Source organism: Podarcis raffonei, chromosome 2 (assembly GCF_027172205.1).
Source record: "Podarcis raffonei isolate rPodRaf1 chromosome 2, rPodRaf1.pri, whole genome shotgun sequence".
In the NCBI taxonomy this organism is placed as follows: Eukaryota; Metazoa; Chordata; class Lepidosauria; order Squamata; family Lacertidae; genus Podarcis; species Podarcis raffonei.
Genome location: NC_070603.1, coordinates 50,504,299 through 50,522,530, shown reverse-complemented (window position 1 = coordinate 50,522,530; position 18,232 = coordinate 50,504,299). Strand labels below are relative to the sequence as shown.

Below are 18,232 nucleotides of genomic sequence, written 5' to 3'. Positions count from 1 at the left end.
GGCAGTTAAAAAGATCAGTATTCCGACCCAGATGATAGGCTCAATTTACTGAATTTAAGTGGACCACTGGGTAAGTATATGTACCTAATGTGGGTTTTTTTAAATATATTGTTTTCAAATCTTAACTGACTTTGCTGAAAACAAAATTATATTAGTAGGAGACATGAATGGTTGATTTGATAACCTCTGTAGCTAATGTTTCCTAAAGGAGGGCATGGTGAGATCTGTTTTAAAAATAAGCCCTCATCGGCCCATGTTTTCCAGGAATTCTAGGCTGGTTTTGAATATTTCACTTACAGACAAGGCAATTGGGTAGATTATGGTAGATCAGTTACAAGTTCTTAATGGACTGCCCCTCAACTTTTAATAATGCATACATTCATTATATTACTTGTATGCTGCCTTTCCACAATTCAAACCAGGTTCAAGGCTGTTTACAATATGAAAAAATTACATAGCTACAACATAACAAAAGTAGTCATAAAAATAAATAAAACATTTAAAAGGACACAAACTGAACAATTTCGACATAAATAACAAGATCTAAAAGAAAGATAAAAACAAGAGCAACAACCACCCTGAGATCTTTGGATGAAGGGCAGTATATAAATTTTAAAAATAAATAAATAAATAAATAAATAAATAAATAAATAAATAAATATAAAATAAACAACTCCCACCCTAGCCCAAGCTTTTTGCAGCTGGGTCAGTCAGGGCCCTACCCTCCCAGCCCAGGTGGAAAAGGCCTTCAAAGCAGGATGTTGGTCTTCCAGGACTGACAGCCAAGATGGTCTCTGGCGGGCCCTGCCCTCCCATGCCAAGAGGGCAGGGGAGCAGGTCTTCCAGGACTCACAGCAATGATGTGCCATGTAAATAGTCTTCATGATTATGCAACACCATCTCAGATAATGCTGGCTCCTGCCAGTAGCATCAGTATACTCTGCTTCTCCTTCAACGCAAGCATTACTTACATGCCATTATTGGGAACCTCATTTGTGCCCACTTAATTAACACTTGGTGAACTAAGCCCTCTCTAGATTTACCACATTCATTAGAAACCATTTCCCTCAAACTATTTAGGGGAAATTCTGGTTTATCAAAAACAAATATTTTTTTTCATGGGGCGCATTTAGATTCCTTGCTCAATTGCATTACCTATAAATTTTTCAGCTCATCCCTAGATTGTACAGGAATGCAGGGTGCTTACCAATTGTGAGGATAAATGAATTTTACATTGCCTGTATGATAAATTTCTTTTCATCATGTAAAAGCAATTATGTAAAAGAATGTTCTTGAAATGACCACCATTAGTTGTAAAACTGCCATGAACTGCATGGACGGCAGATTTATCACTAGAGGAGAAAGGTCTAATATAACAGGTAAAATTCATTAGAAAGCGGCTTTCTTATTAGCTAAAGGTTCCTTCCCACTTGCCTGCAACTTATATTCAGAGTTTTTTAAAGCCAAAGAACCTAAGGCCAACATAACCAGTGGTTTCCTTAAAGTTCTCTAGTTTAAAATACATCTTGCCTTTCAACAGTGAGTGGCTGTGGTAGGAGTCTCAAATAAACCGCCAGTGCTATCTGTATTTCTCCAAAGCATGCTATAGCTTTGCTGAATTGTGCTCTCTTTGTGACAAAATCTCTAATTTATTCTAGTATTTAATCAACTTCAACCACAGAAATGGCTCTCCCTGGCTTGCTTCAGATTTATATTTTTTTTACAAAGTCACATACCTCATCCATGACAGTACGGATGAATTAGTAGTGAGAACCAGCCCCAGACATAATGATCTCAACAGGATCTGTTTGTCTTGGATTGTAAAATCTTGATTTTCCAGAGTTCCTTATCTCAGAGGGAACCTACACAAGTTGAAGCAGGGTCCCCTCTTCATAAGGTCACTTTTCAATTCACAGAGGGTTATGGGATGAAGGGCTGAGCTTCAATACATTAGTATTGTAGGCAGCTGCTGGAACATCTGAAGAGGGCAATAATCTCTTTTGGATGGTCGCGTACAGATACCAAGGGCACATTTGAGAAATAAGGTCACATTTTGAGTATTTACTATACAGCTTGTTTAGTGGTTGCAAATGTTCTCTTAAGTTGTGCTTCCTAATGATATGCTAAGAAATCTCACAAACTGTGACTAAGCTTTAATAATGGGGTAGAGGAAAATGGTGGGAGACCTGAATTGATTTACCCCGTATCTCTAGCTGCTTGTCTTTGTTCCAGCATTTTGAAACAGTTTACCACAGGTAGAATCACACAATATATTCTGTGGCAACTAACACATCAAAAGAGTTCACTCTGTATTAAATGCTGAGCATGGTAGAATGCCAGAGGTCAGCAGCTGTCACCTCAAAGTACTGGCCTACTTTTCCCAGGTTTAAACAAAACCTTAGAGGTAGGAAAGCAGCAATAACGATTTATATCATTGTTAAATTCATAATGGGGGAAACTTCTTCTTTTGAAAGTTAGTCAAATTGATTTAAATTTTACCTCTCTGAGACAGGTAATACCACCGGGCGAAGTCTAGGAAAAAGTAAGAAAACAATTTAACAAAAAAAGACTACATACACTTTTTTCTTTTCGTTTCAATGTAAAGCTGGATGGGATCTATTCTTGATGTGAAGAGGACCCTATTTTCTATATGATATGTTTGATTCTTGTTCATTGGATGTGTGACATTTCTCATTGCATGGCCCTGCCGTCTTCCCCAGATGGTAGTATCAAATGCAAGGCGTCCCTCTCCCTCATATGAAACCGTATGACGATGAATGACAGTACATAAACAGGAAGGCAGCATGCTTTTAGTCATGCAACCATGCAATCAGCAGGAAAGCTCACAAAGAAAGAGGACAGAGCAGAAGAGTTTTGAGGAACGGTGATCCCAGACACTGTGCTAATAAAAATCTTTCGGAGACATAAGATACGTGTTGTGCAATTTGAAACATCTGTTAAAGAAACTGGAAAGGTTCCCCTTTTCAAGAATAGAAAGCTTTAATCTTCTGTTTTCTGGTCAGCACTTTTAAGCAGCTATAGGAAGGAAGAGTGATTTATGCAAAGGAAGCCACCCCAGGTAGATTTCAGCTTTACTAACCAAAGTCATCAGAATAATTACATTTTTATAGCAATAGCTCAGTGCAATGCAGATTTGGGGGGGGGGGCGGGGGAATAGAATTATTAGTAATTAAGTAGAAAAGATAAGACCATTTCCCCCCCTTTGGAGTTAATTCACACCCAACATTCCATGTCTCAGTTCAAAATCCTGTAAATTAGATTGCAGTCAACTCCCATGGGAAAAATACAATGAATTAGCAGCAACTTTCAAAATATACTAAGAGCCAACCTCTTTTCATTCTTGCATTCATGGAACAGAGGTCCACTTCTGTGGAGATCCAACTTCATTGCCATTGCTTTGCTCCCTTTCACTTTATGTTAGGTGAGACCCTTAACATATGAAGCACCTTCTCAGTTTCCACTTTCATCACATTCTCCAGACCACAACAACCAGTTTTTCCCCATCCCTTGAAAGCCACTAAATAAGTCTCCCGTGGATTGCTTATATACATCATTTGTCCGAGTGCAACCTGTGGTGTCGCATGAATGTGTTGCAATTTACAGCCCCCTTGGAATTGGACAAAAATTCTATTAACACTCTCAGTAGGGGCATATACAATTTAATCAACCATAAAGAACAAATTCTGTCTTAACCCAGGGTGGAAGAAACTCCAAGTGTAGTCAAAAGTTAGGGGATGTGTGAAGAAAACTTGTATTCTTAACTGTCTGCCGTGCTATTTGCAAGGTCACTTTGCACCAGCACCGTTAACTGCAGTTTGCAAAATCCTACATATGTTGCTCGTGTGAATTCCATTTTAAGAATGTGAGAAGCATGAATTGGGTGATAGTACTGCAGTATTATTTCTGTTTCCTCCAGCACACACTCACAAACACACACATGTAACAAAGAGAAAATCAGATTAATTCTAGCTTAATTGAGCTATAACTACATTCATGCTGCAGCTCATTTCTTATGCTTTTTGACAAATAGGTAAATAAAAATGTGATCTGCTGTATTAACACACTGTATAAAACAGATTACATTCTGAATTCCTGCTGATAATGCACACAGTGAGTGACATTCTACTTAACATGTGCATTTCCTGGTTTGTTGTTGTTTTTGCAGCTGCTGTTTTTGCAGATTATAAGGACAAAGACTAAAACAAAAAGAGAGAGAAATACTACAGTAAGTTTAAGGTAAAAAGCCCACATGACATTTGGAGTTTTGGGAAACAAAACAGATACACAGAATTCTGATGTTGTCAGTCAAGTTACTTTGCCTTTAATAGGAAAAGTTAGCTAGGAGTATGAATAAAAAACACCGCAATGAAGGTTCCAAAGGGGAAATACAGAAATCCTATTAGTGTGGGTTTTTACAGAAATAGGTTTGTGACTATTATAAACTTCTTCACAAATCTCTGCCTCCCTCATCTCATTTCGGTACCAATACCAAGTAGGGATTTTTCTCTAGCTCCCTGTAGGCTAGAAACAGTCAGGAAATATTTTGAAAAACAATTCACAGTGAGAGGTACAATATATTGGAAATGGTTAGGGATATGCTTTTAAAAATGTTTGTTTCTTTGTTTTCAGGTCATTCGTAAGAATAGGTACTGATTGTTAGAGGGAATTCAGAACCCCCTAGCATGGTTCAATGTTCAGCTCAGAGATTAATTTGAGTTAGGTCTTATTGCTAGAGTTCATGTAAAACATTAGAACTAAGATCTGCTAAGGAATCCCTGCTGGAAACTAGATACTTTATCATGGTCTCAATTATCTCTGTGGAAGCTACAATGTGTGGATTGGCCTACTGTAATGTGTTCTGCTTGAATATAATTCAGAAACTTAGACTGGTGAAGAATGCATCTGCCCAATGTGTGAGAATTAGCCTAGTCATTTTACACCTGTGGTATAAAGTTGCATAGGTTGCCAGTTTTCCTTAACCCAAGGTGGCTTGAACCTATAAAACAACATGGATTATTTCAGGGAAAGACTCCATGCATATGGATTTCCCCAAAGCTTAAGATCAGACAATGAAGCCCTCTTCAGGTTTCAGCAAGACTGAAAATTGGCAATTTTACACCACTCTTCATCAAAACTGACACCAAGAGGTTTCAGAAGGTTAAAAATACCTTACAAATTATGAAACCCACATATACTAATGCATAAAACCTAAATTGTGATCCCTCATTGACGATTCATTCAGTGAAGGGGAAAGAATCCCCAATGGAAGAAGTGTAATAATAAATCTCTTCTTCAGCCCTCAAGAAGTTCCAAATCCAAGAAGCAAAACAATATATATAGCAGTATGAAAATGAGGGACAAAGGTTAATCTGGATGGGATGACAGACCTCTTCCTTTCTCAGAAAGGGGTGCTGGAAGAAGAGGCTTTTGCTTTTGGAGTACTGGTCCAATTGGTCCTTGATGGCTTCATGTGACAGGCCTGTTCAAATATGATTCCCTAAATCAGAAATGGTAATATTTTCACCTTGTGAAGATTTACATAATAAAAAAAAACCAAAATATTAATAAACAAGATTTACATAATAAGTTAACAGTAAGTACTCAGGATTCTTCAATTCAATTTCACACGCACTATCTATATCAATATATCTATAAATACTTGGCAAAGTTAGCAACTAGTGGAAGTCCACGGTTCCTACAATGGAAGACCTATTGGTTCATTGAGCTCAAACAGTGGCAACGAGCAGAAATTCAGCTCACTGCTTCTCCTACTTCCCAGCCTTGACCTTGGGCTTGCCCACACTTCTGCTCATCCTCTGCCTAGAAAGCACAGGTCTGAGTGCTTTTGTGTTTGCCCCATAGCTTTCCCCTGGGAAACTCACTCTTTACCACTGAAGCAGAACAAATAACAATGGTCTGATTCAGCAATAAACTATGGGTGTTCCTGGAGGAAAGCAGGGAGGCAAACAGATGAGCCCATTAATCACCCATGCACTGATAGTACATAGGCATTCCAATTTGCATTAGACATGGTTTCTTTTAACATTCAGCTCACATGTATGTTTGTGTGTGTCTATATGTGGACTAGAAGTGTCTTGACCTCATTTGCATTTGCCCTAATTGTCAGGTATCTACTGTAGTTGCTCTGATTATTTTACATGAACCTTCCTTTGAAGGAGGCAAATAGAGAAATTGGTTTGCTGGTAATTTAGTATTCTGACACACTCCCTTGTATTTTATAAGAGATATTTTTCTCTTCTATTCTTCATGGCCACTTTTTGTAAGATGCACATTTTCATTCTGCCAAAGAGTTTCTGCCATCCAATCCCGCAAAATGAGCATCTGTGGCCTCTGCTCTCTTGCAGGAGAAAGGTGGCTGTGCATAAAAGAGCTGTTTCAAATCCTTCTGTTCTATATCTTTTTGGTCTATCTTGAATGAATTAAAATCTCAATTACTCTGCTTTCCCCCTCCATTTAAATATGCTTGAATTTTCCTAGAGGAGTCACAACAGTATAATTTGTGGCACTAATAAATCCTCATTTTTAGGAGATGCCAGTGATAATATGAACAATATGTTCACTTGGCTATGCCTCTGAATCTAAGGAAGTAACTCTTTACATTTCACATACTGAAAGAAAATGACAAAGTGGTAAGTTGGGGGTGTACCAATCACTAAAGCAAAAATGAAACAAAAAGCCTATTTAGTTAGCAAATGTTTCCGCAGTTGAACATGTTTTGCATGTATTATTGGCCTCCAGAACCACACTCCTCCCTCTTCTCCTTCAGCTCTACAGGAAGTCCCCTCTTCAAGTACTTCCCCTTCAGCCAGGAACTATGCACATAGGAGGGGAAACAATTAAGCAGTCCTGTGCTGTAATTGGCAGCCTCCTGTGACTGCTTTTCAATTTAATAATAATATTTTATACTACCTTTCAAACATATTGTCAAAGTAGCTTAAAACAAAATATCAAAATATCAGGGAATTGGACATGTGCCTCATACATATCTAGTTTGATTCCCATATTGCAAGTCAAAAGCTTGGAATCTATCAATTCTGTATCTTTTATATTCTATTGAACAGGTGTACACTGTTTATGTTGCTGTGAATGAGATCAGAAATCATTATTCAGTATACAATGCTAAACTAACTTTGGCTCTTAAAAGTGTACAGTACCTATAGATTGAACTCTCAGAGGTTTACAACACTCTCTTATTACTCAGATAGCCCAACAAAGAGACTGAATAAATCCAGTAATTCAGCAGCCCTGTTAGCTAATACATTTCTTTTATGGCCTGGGTGGATGATATGATCCTTTTTAAAAGTCAGGATTGCAATGCAGTACACACAGTGACTAAAGCAAATATAAATGAAGAGATATAAGTCGTGCATGAGGGATTTCCTGTTCTATTGAAATTGCTTTTTTCACTTAACCACAGAAATATGAGAATTATCCACCTGTATAAAAGCAAGGGATTGTTATAATGTCTCATGCTTGCCTCTCTCACTGAATATAACTTCTCTAATTTTGCACTGCCTGAAGAATAACCCCCTACCACCTCTGACCAGTTTGGTAAAGCAGAGCAATTTGTTTGCACAGCTTATCTGGCGTTAACCCCATAGTGCAACCCTGTGGGAACTGCCAAGAGTACAAAATGCATTAGCAAGCATTTACTCCCTGTGCTACTCCCTGAACGGTAGATGCACAATATGATTAGAATACTCTTCTCTTTCCAAAATAGATTTGTTAATGACTCCACAGGAAAAAACCACAAGCAAACCAGTTTCTCCCAGTCACAAAATCCCCAAATTCTTCAAGCTCTCAGTATCAAGCTCTCAATATATCAAGCAGAGTATAATTTCAAAACATTATTATTATTATTATTATTATTATTACATTCTTATTTGGTTTGTATACTATCACAGACACATGGTAGAAGGGCGGTTTAAAAATACTTATAACAAGCAAACATAGACAAACCATGGAGGAATTATCATATTCATCTTCTGTGTACTACATCCATGCTCTTCACTTTGCCAGTACATTTTGGTTTGGCCTTTGATCTGTGGATTTACTTTTAATACACTTCGTTTCCAATAAAGGGAACTTCAGTTTCATTATTTGATTGTTGCAAATGACCTATTGAAATATACGAGTATGAATATTTTTCAAATTACTCCCTATTGCCTCAAGAAAACCATTTAGCTAATTAAGTGAATAATAAATTATCATCAAAATAAGACGATAGCAAGTGACCCTGCTGCTCTTTCTCATATTTACTCAGCAGGACTCATTGATCTCTGCACTTCATTAGTAAAGAATAAAGTATGTTTGATCACAAAAAATGTGAAATTTCATCATGATAGGACAAACAAATGCAGAGTGCAATAAAATTTGATAGCGTCATGGTTTCTTCCTTTCACAGTAGCAGCCTTGGTAGGCCAAGAAAAGTAATCCTGCACAACTGTCCCATTTTAAGTGGGACATCCCAGATTGACAGAAGCTGCCCTGACTTCTGATCCCAATGCCCAGCGTCCCATTTTGGCTTCATGCTCTGGCCATGCCAGAGCACAGAATCAAAAGGGTGGGGGGTTTTGTGTCCCACCCTATGGCGTGAGTCAGTTGGCTCACACCACAACGTGGGACCAAAAAACAGAAGGAAAACTTACAGTACCTTGCCCCCAAAGGTCACTCTTTGGCACACCTTTGGCCGAGGCTGAGAAGGATGACGAAGGTGTGGGGGGGGGGACACATAATGGAGATTTATTTATTCGTAGTTTGATGGGCTTCAAATTATTCCAGTGTGCCCGGTGGGTGATCGCTCTTGACATTCCTCTGAATCTAAGACAGGCTCTCAGTAGTCTCTCAGCAGCAGCATTGCTGCTGCATACCAGAAGAGGGAGGGGTACAGTGGTAGCCAGTCAGGACTTTACAGACACACCAAGAGCAACACCAAATTGGCTGGGAGGCAATTGCTGCCACTCTCCACTCTATTTTACTTGGGTGAGCCACTCACATCTCAATTATAGGAGTCCCACCACCCAACATTTTGTACCCACAATTTCTTACATAGCCCAGCATTCATAGTGTGCCTTTTAAGTCTTCAAAACATTTCACATGCACAATCTCAGAAACTTTTCTAACAAAAAATATCTTATTTATTATTTGCATTTTCCAATCACCTTATAACATGAGTTTCTAGGCAGCATACATAATTAGAGGGAGTGCGTGGTGCCGTGGTCAAAACCACTGAGCCTCTTGGGCTTGCTGATTGGAAGGTCAGCAGTTTGAATCTGTACAATGGGGTGAGCTCCCATTGCTCTGCCCCACCTTCTACCAACCTAGCTGTTTGAAAGCACACCAGTGCAAGTACCTAAATAGGTACTGCTATGGTGGGAAGGTAAATGGCATTTCCGTGTGCTCTGGCTTCCATCATGGTGTTCTGGTGCACCAGAAATGATTTAGTCATGCTGGCCACCTGACCCGGAAAGCTGTCTGTGGACAAATGCCAGCTCCCTCAGCCTGAAAAGGGAGATGAGCACCACACCCCATAGTTGCCCTTGACTGAACTTAACTGTCCAGGAATCCTTTACCTTTACCTTTACCTTTACCTTATCTTACACAATTAGGTTTAAACAGAATTGTGGGGGAAGAAGTACTATGGAAAAGGATCTCTCAGTTGTAGCCACCCTCCAACCTTCAGATTCAGGGGGACTCAGAGGTTGGCTATTATTGTCAAGGACTGGAATGCCTGCTTCGCCCCACAACTGTGGGTGCCCGGGGCCATGGGTGCAATACAGCATGCATGGCCCTGGTACCAAATCTGTGGGTGCCCAGCCCCTTCATGGGGAATTTTGTGGGTGCTCGGGCACCCAAGGCCCCAGGGAGTGGACACCTATGGTCAAGGACAACCTACTGGTCCCTTTGGGCACTGCTGGCTAGAGATTCCTTAAGTATTAATGATGCTGTTAATTCATCTTACCAAAGCACAGACACTTGCATTTCTTATTGAAACAATGTGCTATTTACACCTACCCATTTGTCACACTGTTTGTGTAAAAGCTGATATTAGGCCTATTAAACTATCCTAGATATTCTCTACACGCAGATAACTCACATGGCGCTTCCAACGGATACCCCTTGGAACATTAGTTCAGCTTTATGTGCCATCTGTGGAGCGTAACCCTTGTGAAAGATGTGAGTTCAGCGGCATTGGTGAAACAAGAAGACACTATCATAACTCAAAATTATCTCGAAGTACAGAGTGAAATATTAAAATGCTTGGAGGGGGACTTGTATTGTTCATTGTCCATGGGTGTATTGCTGATGGTACATAATCTCTGAAGGATAATCACTGCTTATGGAAATCAGGTCTAGCAATGTGAGAAGTCTGTCTTCTGAATCTACCATAAGAGAGCCTGAATTCAGAAGTGGGCTGTTCTTTAACAGCCACTGAGCGCCCTACAGATGACTCATTTGCTAACACTGGAATTGCTTTCCACAGGAGTGCTATCCCAAGGTAATGATTATAGGGGTACAAGGGTTATACAGAGCTCCTCTGAGATATTTGGAAATTGCTGAGCTCATTTTTCAAATCTGCTGTGGGATCACACAGTCACTGAAGCACACTTCAGCAATTCATGAGCCACTAACAAAAGGCACTGCACACCTAATAACTAATATAATGTAATAAAGGCCAAAGTTTTTTAAAGGGACAATTTAGAGCTGCCACACAGTATGCAATCAGAATTTGTGTGCAAAGTGTGCACCATTACTACACACCTGTGCATTTTCCTTGTGTTCATGCTTCCTTGCTTAGATTCACATATTAAAGAAGCTTATATAGATTGGGAGAAAATCCTCAGAAATCCAAGGCAGACCTTTTAACATCACAGTAATCCAAGTTTATGCACCAACTACTGGTGCTGAAGAAACTGAAATAATAAATTATATTATTATTGTTGTTGTTGTTGTTGTTGTTGTTGTTTTGGATATATTCCCAGTATTATCCTACCAGATTGGCTGATATGATCTGAGTATAGAATCATAAAATTGCAGAGATGGAAAGGACCCTGAGGGTCACCTAATCCGAAACCCTAATTAATCTTCACGTTTGTATTGATATACATGAATGATAGAATACATTTATTGAAGTAATTTCTGCTTAGCGGCTTGCTCATTTCACCATTTGAAGAAGCACTGGAAGGAAGAGATGAGGAACAGCTAATAGAGATACTAAACTCTGCCCCTGAGCAGAAAGATCTTCAGAGACAGAGAACCAGCTAATGAAAATGTACTGGCTACTGAAGAAAATAAAGCTGCTGGGCCCTTAAGATCCATTACGTAGTTCTGACAGGTTTTTGAAGACATTATTTTTGTTAGGTGTTGCACTTTAACACTGAAGCTAGGCCGTGTACAAGTAATAGCAAGTAATTGATTCAAAACAATTACTAACTAAAGGTTATACTATAAAAAAAATGCTACCACCTAAATGTACAGACTTGGGTTAAGGGTTATACTCATTCTGTACTGAGATACATACATTCTGTATATTTAAGAATATAGATATTGCCTAGATCAGACCAGAGATCCATCTAGCTCAGCCTTTGGTAACCTGGTGCCCTCCCAAAGCTGTCTGGCTCCAATTCCCATAATCTCTGAACATGTTTCTTGCTGGTTAGGGATGATGGGAGCTGTAGTTTAAAACATCAGCCTGGGGAAGGCTAGTCTAGCATGACTCCAGCTATAGCCAGACAGATATCCTTTGGAAGCCCACAGCCAAGGTGTAATGTTGTCTCTAGGATACTGTCCCTAAACATGGAGATTTTATTCTTAGTATTTATGTTTAACAGCTATTGATTGAAAAAGTAATTTAATAAATTCTAAGGCTACTGTCCATGTGGATATTCACTTTCCTCCCACGTAATTGAACAATGTGGAACTTGGATGCTGGAAATAGTAACCCACCAACACCTCTGTTTGTTTGATTTGGTGGTGGGGAACAGATACCGTACTTTTCACCCTATAGGACGCACCGGCCCATAGGACGCACCTAGATTGGGGGGGGGGAATAAAGGGGAAAAAATTATTTTCCTCCCCCAGGCGCGGGGCTGGGGCGGGGGAAGCCTGAGCTTCCCCCGACCCCAGCCACCAGAACGGGAGCCAGAGCGATGCTGAAGCTGAGCGCAGCTTCGTCATCGCTTTGGGAGCTTGTGCAACCTTCGGGAGCCCGGTGCGGCTTCGCGCCGGGCTCTGGGGGGTTGCGTGGAGCTGCGCGGAGCCCGGGAGCGCAGGCAGCTCTGCACAACCTTCGGGAGCCCGGCACGGCTTCGCACCGGGCTCCCTAGGGCTGCGCAGAGCTTTCTGAAGCCTGGAGAGGGAGAGGGGTTGGTGCGCACCGACCCCTATTGCTCACCAGGCTTCAGAAAAAGCCTGTATTCGCCCCATAGGACGCACACACATTTCCCCTTCATTTTTGGAGGGGAAAAAGTGCGCCCTATAGGCCGAAAAATACGGTAACCTGCCAGGGGATGTTACACTCCATAGTTAGTACTCCCATCTGTCCCAGCCATCCTGGCCAATGGTCCAGACAGATGGGAACTGTCCAACATCATCTGAAGGGCCACAACTTCCCCATCTGTGGTTTAGATTAGGATTAGGTCCCATCTCCTCCTGGAACAGATACAATAATTTTTGGGGATCCAGATTACAGAGTTGTAGTCCTGTATGAATGGAGTTGGGAACTAGCCATCAGGCGCTACACAGTTTCTATTTTAGTAGAGACCTCAGGGCACCTCTTCTTACTTCAGGCTGTGCTAGAGCTGTAGGAGCAGAAACTGAAAAGCACTTGGAAGCCTGAAAAGAGTATGCAACCAAGGGCTGGTCACAGGTCTCAAACTGTGATCCATTTTTATAAGTAGATCTGAGAGACTCTCCACAATGTCCTTAATAAATGAAGCCCTCACCCAAGCACTCTGAATTATGAATGAAGTAATTCAGCTTTAATTGTTTTTCACTTTCTTGGAAAGGTTAGGGTGAACTACCTATGAAGAGCCCAGATAATGCATTGCAAACGAATGCCTTATTCCCTGCAGAACTCTTGTAGTTAATAAGGGTCTGACCTCATTGAAAAGCACCTTAGACATGTAGAGTTTCTTGATTTATTAATGCCTTGGATTTCGTTGTGTCAGCATGTTTTAAGCATCTGGGCAGAAAAATGAAGGAAGCAAATGGCAAATGGTAAATATAATGGATTGAACTGAGGCATCAGAAGTGATTGCCTAACCGAAGGGCAGGCAATCTTTGTGATATCAGAGTTCTTGTGAATGAAGCAATTTTGGGGACAGGGACGGAATGATGAACACCTTTCTACTTGCATTTCAAAGATGAAGTCAATTTCTGACCCAGGATCAGGCGTCTGTATTTTATCTCACTGTGTGACAGACAGAACAAAGATGGATGTAATGACAACTTGCCTGCTATGGATGAAGCTCCCAGTGGTGCATTTCAATTCAGCACATGTGGATTAAGCTCTAACTCACTCAAATGAGGGTATTTTGTTCTCCAGCACCAGCTCTGCATTTTCTCCACACTGATGTAAATTAACTGCAGAACATTCAAGACAATGCAACAATGATAAAAGAGAAGAAAACTAAGAATTGGAAGTTGGGCTTTTCAGTCAGGAGGGTCTCCTCCATACATAGAGAAAAAAGGAGAAACATGAGAGTGAATGCAGCAGCATGGGACCTACTTAGATATGGTCTGATCCTAGGCCCTAGGGGGTATCTACATCTATACTGGAACTGGTTATGATGTTTTCCATTGTTTTAGCACTTGTTATTTGTTGCCCTGGATTCCTTTGGGAGGCAGGGCAGGATATAAATTTAATAAATAAAATAAAATACTACTGCATCTACTCTGGTCTTTCCAACCCAACTGGCACTGTGTGTTTCTTTATCATTAAAGAATTCATAATCAAAAATTGAATTAGCTAAGTTTACTTAATTTAACATTTGAACATAAAGCATGGATGGAAGTAAGTGTCACACTATTATAAATGTTCAGCCTATGCAAGCATTTCAGCTTGACAGATGGAACAATTCTCCAGTGGGGGCGGCAAACGGGGAGGAGAGAGGGGAAAGCCCCGTTGCACAAGTGGAAACTCTTGTGCACTGATGAGGTTTGTTAGGTGAATACTGCCTAATAATAAGTCATCTTTGGAAGAACAGAATGAAAAAATAAGGTGCAACATGGAAACTGGTCTCAAGCATATATACCTTTTGTAAATCTCCATTTACACTTATTTGTGTCTGTGCAAAAATGTCAGCTAGCTCGATTTAGGGGAGATGAGATCTGTGCTTTGGAAGTGCATTTAAGAAATGAAGTTTATTTTGTGAGCAGTATAAAACAAGATTGGAGAATACAGAAACTAAATGTGATGTAGAAAAGTAACTGAGTTTGATGACTTGATATGCCAGTTTGCTGGTTACTTGTTACTGAAAGATGATGTAGCACAGAATAATGGCTAAAAGTGGGAGCTGTGAGCTGGGAAGACCCTGACTCATTTCAGCCACAAATGTATTACAGCAGCCTAAACCCCCCACTGGGGGTTTTCAGCCTTAAACACCCTCCTCCCAATTCAGATATGGTATCAGTAGCCAGCTCAGTAGGAAAGAGTAGCAAGATAATGTATGTGAAATCTTTTGAACACTTTTAGCCTACATGAGTAGCATCATAATCATTATTATCCTTGGAATATGATCATAAAGAAAAGATAGCCTTTGCTGGTGAAAGACAAAGTAAGCTTAAAGAGCAGTTTGGTAGCACTCAGGAAAATATGTGGAAGGTGGGGTGAGGAGCTGCAGCTGCAAGGAAGGAAATAAGTTCATTCCAATAAAATACAGGAAGAATTAACAGAAGGACTCAGGAACTAAAGCATGTGGGAGAGAGACTGGATGACAAAAAGGGTTTATCTGTAGCATAAAAAGCAGATGGGAAGGGACCCAACAATTGCATCAAGAACAAGTCATTGCAGGCATTACCCAGGAACTTCTCAGAGGGAATGTTATCTGCTCACTGATATGACCAACTGACTGTAACCCAACCTTTCACAGCAATGCCTCTGTAAAATATCCATCTTCACTAGTCCTCCATCTTGTCAGAGTGGGGAGACTATGTTTCCCCTCAACCAAGTCTGACACACAAACTGAGCAAACCTTGCTGTCTCTCAGAGAAACTGAAGAACTCAAGTAGTAGTTAGCACTGTGACAGCTTAACAAGAGCTGTTAAAGTAATTTCCCTAGGTAGGTGCAACTCTTGTGATTGGCTCTGCCCAAGGACCTGGAAACAGAACTCCAGAAATATCAATATGGTCCCTGTATCCCAGAGTTGCATAAACTTTTCCCATTCAAAGGCCACATTCCCTAAGGGCAACTTTCAAAGGGCTGTATGACAGTGGCAGACAGAGCCAAAGGCAAAAGTGAGTGGGGCCAGAAGTAAAAGTGGGCAGAGCAACCAATGCAAATCTTACCTTTCTACAGTTAGCTACATTGCAGACCTGTATCAAAGGTTTCTACATATGCATGTTGTTGTTTAGTCATTTAGTCGTGTCCGACTCTTCGTGACCCCATGGACCAAAGCACACCAGGCCCTCCTGTCCTCCACTGCCTCCCGCAGTCTGGTCAGACTCATGTTTGTAGCTTCGAGAACACTGTCCAACCATCTTGTCCTCTGTCGTCCCCTTCTCCTTGTGCCCTCCATCTTTCCCAACATCAGAGTCTTTTCCAGGGAGTCTTCTCTTCTCATGAGGTGGCCAAAATATTGGAGCCTCAGCTTCACGATCTGTCCTTCCAGTGAGCACTCAGGGCTAATTTCCTTCAGAATGGATGCTTTTGAGACTCTTGCAGTCCATGAGACTCTCAAGAGTCTCCTCCAGCACCATAATTCAAAAGCATCAATTCTTCGGCGATCAGCCTTCTTTATGGTCCAGACATATGCATACACAGCACAAAGAAAGTAAGGAGAGCAAGTTGCCTTGCTTCCTGGAGAGGAAAGAGTGTGAGTTGGCTGTTCCTTCATCTCTGTAACTAAAATAACTCCTAGTCTTGGGGGAGGGGGAACATACCTACTCCGAGGTGTGAGGGATGAACAGGATAGGGGCAGTAGTAGCTAGTAGTCAGAGCCAGGAAAGGATACTTCTTTGTCATCCATGAAAGGGATTTTGCTCAGGAACCCATATTTCTATTGGTCAGGCAAAATAACTAATGAAAGGCATGGTACTAGATAGCATACAGGTGCCAGAGACGTCAGCAGCAGAAAGTCGAAAGAGAGAGACGCAATGTCTGTAGTGAGAGACTAAGGACTCATCCACACTTCCACTTGCCCCCTGCCTAGAACACATGGGTCCAAGTGGGTTTGCCCTTGCCCCACTGCTTTTCCCTGAAGAAAACCCATTTACCGTTTCTTCCAATGCAGCACTAAATATCAGGTTCTCTGGGGGAAAGAGGCATGGCAAACAGAGGAGCCCTAACAACAATATATAGGCTTGTGGTTAATTGAACTAATAGAGAGTATTGGTCCAGGATGTTAATGCAGAATGGAGCTGGAATTTCTTTAATAGCACAACTTTGGGATTTCCTCACAGGTAAGCAGGCACAGAGGGAAAGTGGGATGGTAGAACCAAAGTGACCATGCAGGCCCTGAAAAATAATGTTTGGGGGAAATTCAGCCAAAGTTAACCACTTTTAAGTCTGATTGAGTTCAGTGGGGAATTTAAGCTTGAGCTTGAATCTCCCCAGCAAAAATCAATGTAAAAGTGCTCGACTTTGGCAGGATTGTGCTCATTGACATTTGTAGCATTTCTCTTTGTTTCTTCTACATTGGTCTCAATTTACAATGAAAGGAAGAAAGATTAGTCAGATTAAACAAGCCTTTAAGCTAACAGGGACCCTTGCTGTCAGTTCAGGGCTCAAATGTTTAGTTTTAAAGCCCTTGCAAGGTAATGATGTTTGAGACAATCATGTTTGATTTAAATTGACCATATAATTGTTCTGAGCCCCCCTAGTCAAATTTCCTCAACAAAACTGGATTTATCTGTTTGCCATGCAGTTTCTGCAGCCAGAGGGCAAGACTGTTGATGGAATTGAAGCAATTAATGGATACATTTATTTGGTACTAAACTGCACAGGAGTAGGGCTAAGCCAAAAGTAGACCTTTGGTCACACACATTTCTGCAGTACCTAGAACACAAACAGCTTGGCCTGAGCATTTATAATGAGAGTATAAAACACAACTATGGGATTGCACAATTTACCTACTAACAGCATTGAAAGTCGTGGAAATTACTCACTGGTAGGAGAGGAAGGAGGAAAAAAGGTGTTGAAAGCTATGTTAGTCCAAGTTGACCAAATGCTGCACTATGTCTCTTGTGGCACTTTGAAAACTGACACATTTATTATGGTACAGGATTTTATGGACTGGAGTATATTTCATCAGATGCATGAAGTTGTATACTCAGTTGGCATGTGGCATGTATACTCCCTGGGAATGTAAGCAGTGAGGTCAAAGGGAAATGAAAATTTAAAAGTACAGTTAGATATTGGAGGATGGTGTTGGAAATAATTAATGGAATATTTCAACTTAAAATAGAACCACTGGCATGCCTCTTAAATTTACGTAGTACAAGACTGTGCATCATTAGAAAAGGAAATGGCAGCCTTAAACATACTGGGTTGTAACCAACTAAAACCACTGCAATCAATGGAACCTAACTTAGTCATCTCTAGTAATTTCAATGGAGCTGTTTTGAGGATGACTAACACTGGATACAGCCCACTTACAATAGCAAGAACAGTGCTTGCAAAAGCATCAAAAAGTAAACAATGCCTCAACAAGATGGAATTATTGTGAAATATAGGCCATCAAATTGAGATAATTTTGTCAGCTTTTAAAATAAACTTTATGAATTACAGAGGTCCATTTCTCCTGCCCCCATGACTACCTAGTCATAACAAGGCAGTAACAGCAAATTCCTGACTCAGAAGTAGTTTGCGCAGGTAAGTTTAATTTGGGGATAAATCACACAAATCATAAACATACTACACAAACCAACAACTCTTAGAAGGCTCAAAGGTCAGCTGAGTTCAGAAAGCTTAATTCCTAATAATCTGTCTAGGGTCGTAGTTTCACAATATGACACACCGACTCTTGGTGC

At 40.6% G+C, this 18,232-nt stretch overlaps 1 protein-coding gene across 16 annotated transcripts in view; it reads right to left on the bottom strand.

Annotated features, from left to right (window-relative positions):
• The window catches only part of KCNIP1 (potassium voltage-gated channel interacting protein 1), a 546,638-nt gene that overhangs the window by 25,578 nt on the left and 502,828 nt on the right, over positions 1–18,232 (bottom strand). For 2 of the 16 annotated variants that reach the window (XM_053376521.1, XM_053376524.1), the window contains exon 2: positions 2,500–2,532. The exons of the other annotated variants lie outside the window; for them this stretch is intronic. In XM_053376521.1, coding sequence (XP_053232496.1) covers positions 2,500–2,532 — 33 coding nt within the window. The remainder of the gene's footprint in view (positions 1–2,499; positions 2,533–18,232) is intronic. 16 annotated transcript variants of the gene reach the window in all.